Here is a 2200-nt window from a genome sequence, read left to right on the forward strand (position 1 = left end):
CTGAGTCAGGCTTGAGTTTTACTCATCTTTTCCTGTTAAATCAATAAATCAAATCAAATCAAATCAATGGTATGATATGGTTTGGTATGGTTTGGTTTTGTTTGGTTTGGTTTGATGTGGTCTGCTTTGGTTTGGTTTGATGTGGTGTGGTATGGTTTGAGGCAGGCCTAATGAAGCTGTTCATGATGAGGAAGGATCATTATGATAAGGAGCTGATGACCTGACTGTGTTCTGCTCTCTGTTTTAATAACTGAATAATTACTGGTTGTGATGATAAAGAACACCTTTATATTTAGATAAAAATAAAACTGGTCCCCACAGTCAGTTCTTTCAGTCTGTTGATTGGTTGGCTGGTTGGAGGCAGATGTGTTGTCTCTGCTTCAGCCCAGGTGAGTTCTGCTTCATGGTTCTGGTTCTGCTGGGCCTGGTTCCTGTCTGACATCTGAACAGGACTGTGTGTGTCTGCAGGAGGAGAAGATGAGTGGAGGGATGAACAGCATTGATGCGGTGAAGAAGAAGATCAAAGTTCTCCAGGAGCAGGCAGAGGAGGCGGAGGAGCGTGCCGAGCGTCTGCAGAGGGAGGTCGAGAAGGAGAAGAGGACCAGAGAGGAGGTGAGGACTCACCTGTTCAGGTATGATGATCAGTCATCAGTCATTGAACAGGAGCACGGCCCGTTGGCTGAGAGCTTCTGACAACAAAGGCTGGGTCCAAAACCACAGGCCAGGTCCTGTGAAGGACCCAGCCTGCTGGTCGAGGTGGACCAGGTCCTGTGAAGGACCCAGCCTGCTGGTCGAGGTGCACCAGGTCCTGTGAAGGACCCAGCCTGCTGGTCGAGGTGCACCAGGTCCTGTGAAGGACCCAGCCTGCTGGTCGAGGTGGACCAGGTCCTGTGAAGGACCCAGCCTGCTGGTCGAGGTGGACCAGGTCCTTGGTAGACCTGGAAAAGCAGAAAAAAGTGTTAGTTAATTTGGACGGTCCAGACTCCCGTCCTGACCCTGGTCGGTGTAGGTCAGGTCACCTAACAAACCTGACGATGTTAAACACAAGCTAACAGATCAAATGAGAAAAATATGAATAAATTATGTTAAAATCACAAAACAATCAAATAAAGATAATATTTGAAGAACTAATGGACCTGCTGTAGGTTTATTTCACTTTATAAGTTTGGTTTTTTCCTGACAAAAATACTTTTTAAAAACACAACCACTTTATATCACCGTATTTTTATTTAAAACATTCGTTTCTCTCGTTTCGTCCAGCATTAGTAGCATAAAAAAATCTCTGGTCAGGCTGCAGTGCATCATGGGACATGGTGGTGTGGGGGTGGGGGGTCCATCAGGCTGCAGTGCATCATGGGACATGGGGGTGTGGGGGTGGGGGGTCCATCAGACCTGTCCTTCAGTCAGGGCCAAATGAGGACACATTTGTCGGCTCATCAGAGGACTCTTCAGTTTTGGACAGCCTCCGTCACAGTGCTGTGACGTATGCAACCAACAAATTCGGCCTTCGGAGGACCCGGACCACCGTTTGGGACACAGCCTCTCCACTTGGGCCGTCACTTAGAAACAAGAGGCTGATGTTTGAAGACTGGAGTCAAACCAACACAAGGAGCTCCAACATGTCCTGACATCAGGCTGCTCCCTGCTCTGGACTCCAGGTCAGGGTTGGACCAGATGTGTCTGGTTCTGGTGGCACACTGATGGAGCTCCTCCTCCACCATGGACCTGTTCACTGTTTGCAGCAGCAGGGACTAATTCCTGGTCTTCCTGCTCTGAAACTGTCTCGCTCTGATCATCACTGGCTGTTTCATCCTTTGGACCCGCTCCAGTTTGGATTTCTGCTCAAGCCCAAAGAGGTTCTGTAGGAAATGAGCTGAACTGTGCAGGTTGAGAACCTGACGAGAAGACCTCCTGAAGCTCTGAGCCGTCACGTGTCCACTGCTGCACAGAGTGGTACTACGTTAGCTTCATGCTAGTTAGCTGTTGTTATTCAGCTTTATTTCACAGGTCATGTGTGTATTAGTGTGGTTTTTATTTAATTTGTTTGGGGGGGGGGGTGTCAACATTACACAGTAATCAGAATCAGTTTTATGTAATAATTATAATGTACCATGTCAGTGATAAACACAGACCTGCAGTTAACAACACACACACACACACACACACACACACACACACACACACACACACACACACACAC

The 2200-nt window shown here is 47.8% G+C and overlaps 1 protein-coding gene across 1 annotated transcript in view; it reads left to right on the forward strand.

The window, feature by feature from the left end:
- Positions 1-2200, forward strand: part of LOC106535523 (tropomyosin alpha-4 chain) — a gene marked incomplete at its 3' end in the record, with an annotated part of 22597 nt that overhangs the window by 4346 nt on the left and 16051 nt on the right. Inside the window, 1 exon segment of the mRNA XM_014032537.1 lies at positions 469-612. Coding sequence (XP_013887991.1) covers positions 478-612 — 135 coding nt within the window.

Source organism: Austrofundulus limnaeus, unplaced genomic scaffold, assembly GCF_001266775.1.
Source record: "Austrofundulus limnaeus strain Quisiro unplaced genomic scaffold, Austrofundulus_limnaeus-1.0 Scaffold1477, whole genome shotgun sequence".
In the NCBI taxonomy this organism is placed as follows: domain Eukaryota; kingdom Metazoa; phylum Chordata; class Actinopteri; order Cyprinodontiformes; family Rivulidae; genus Austrofundulus; species Austrofundulus limnaeus.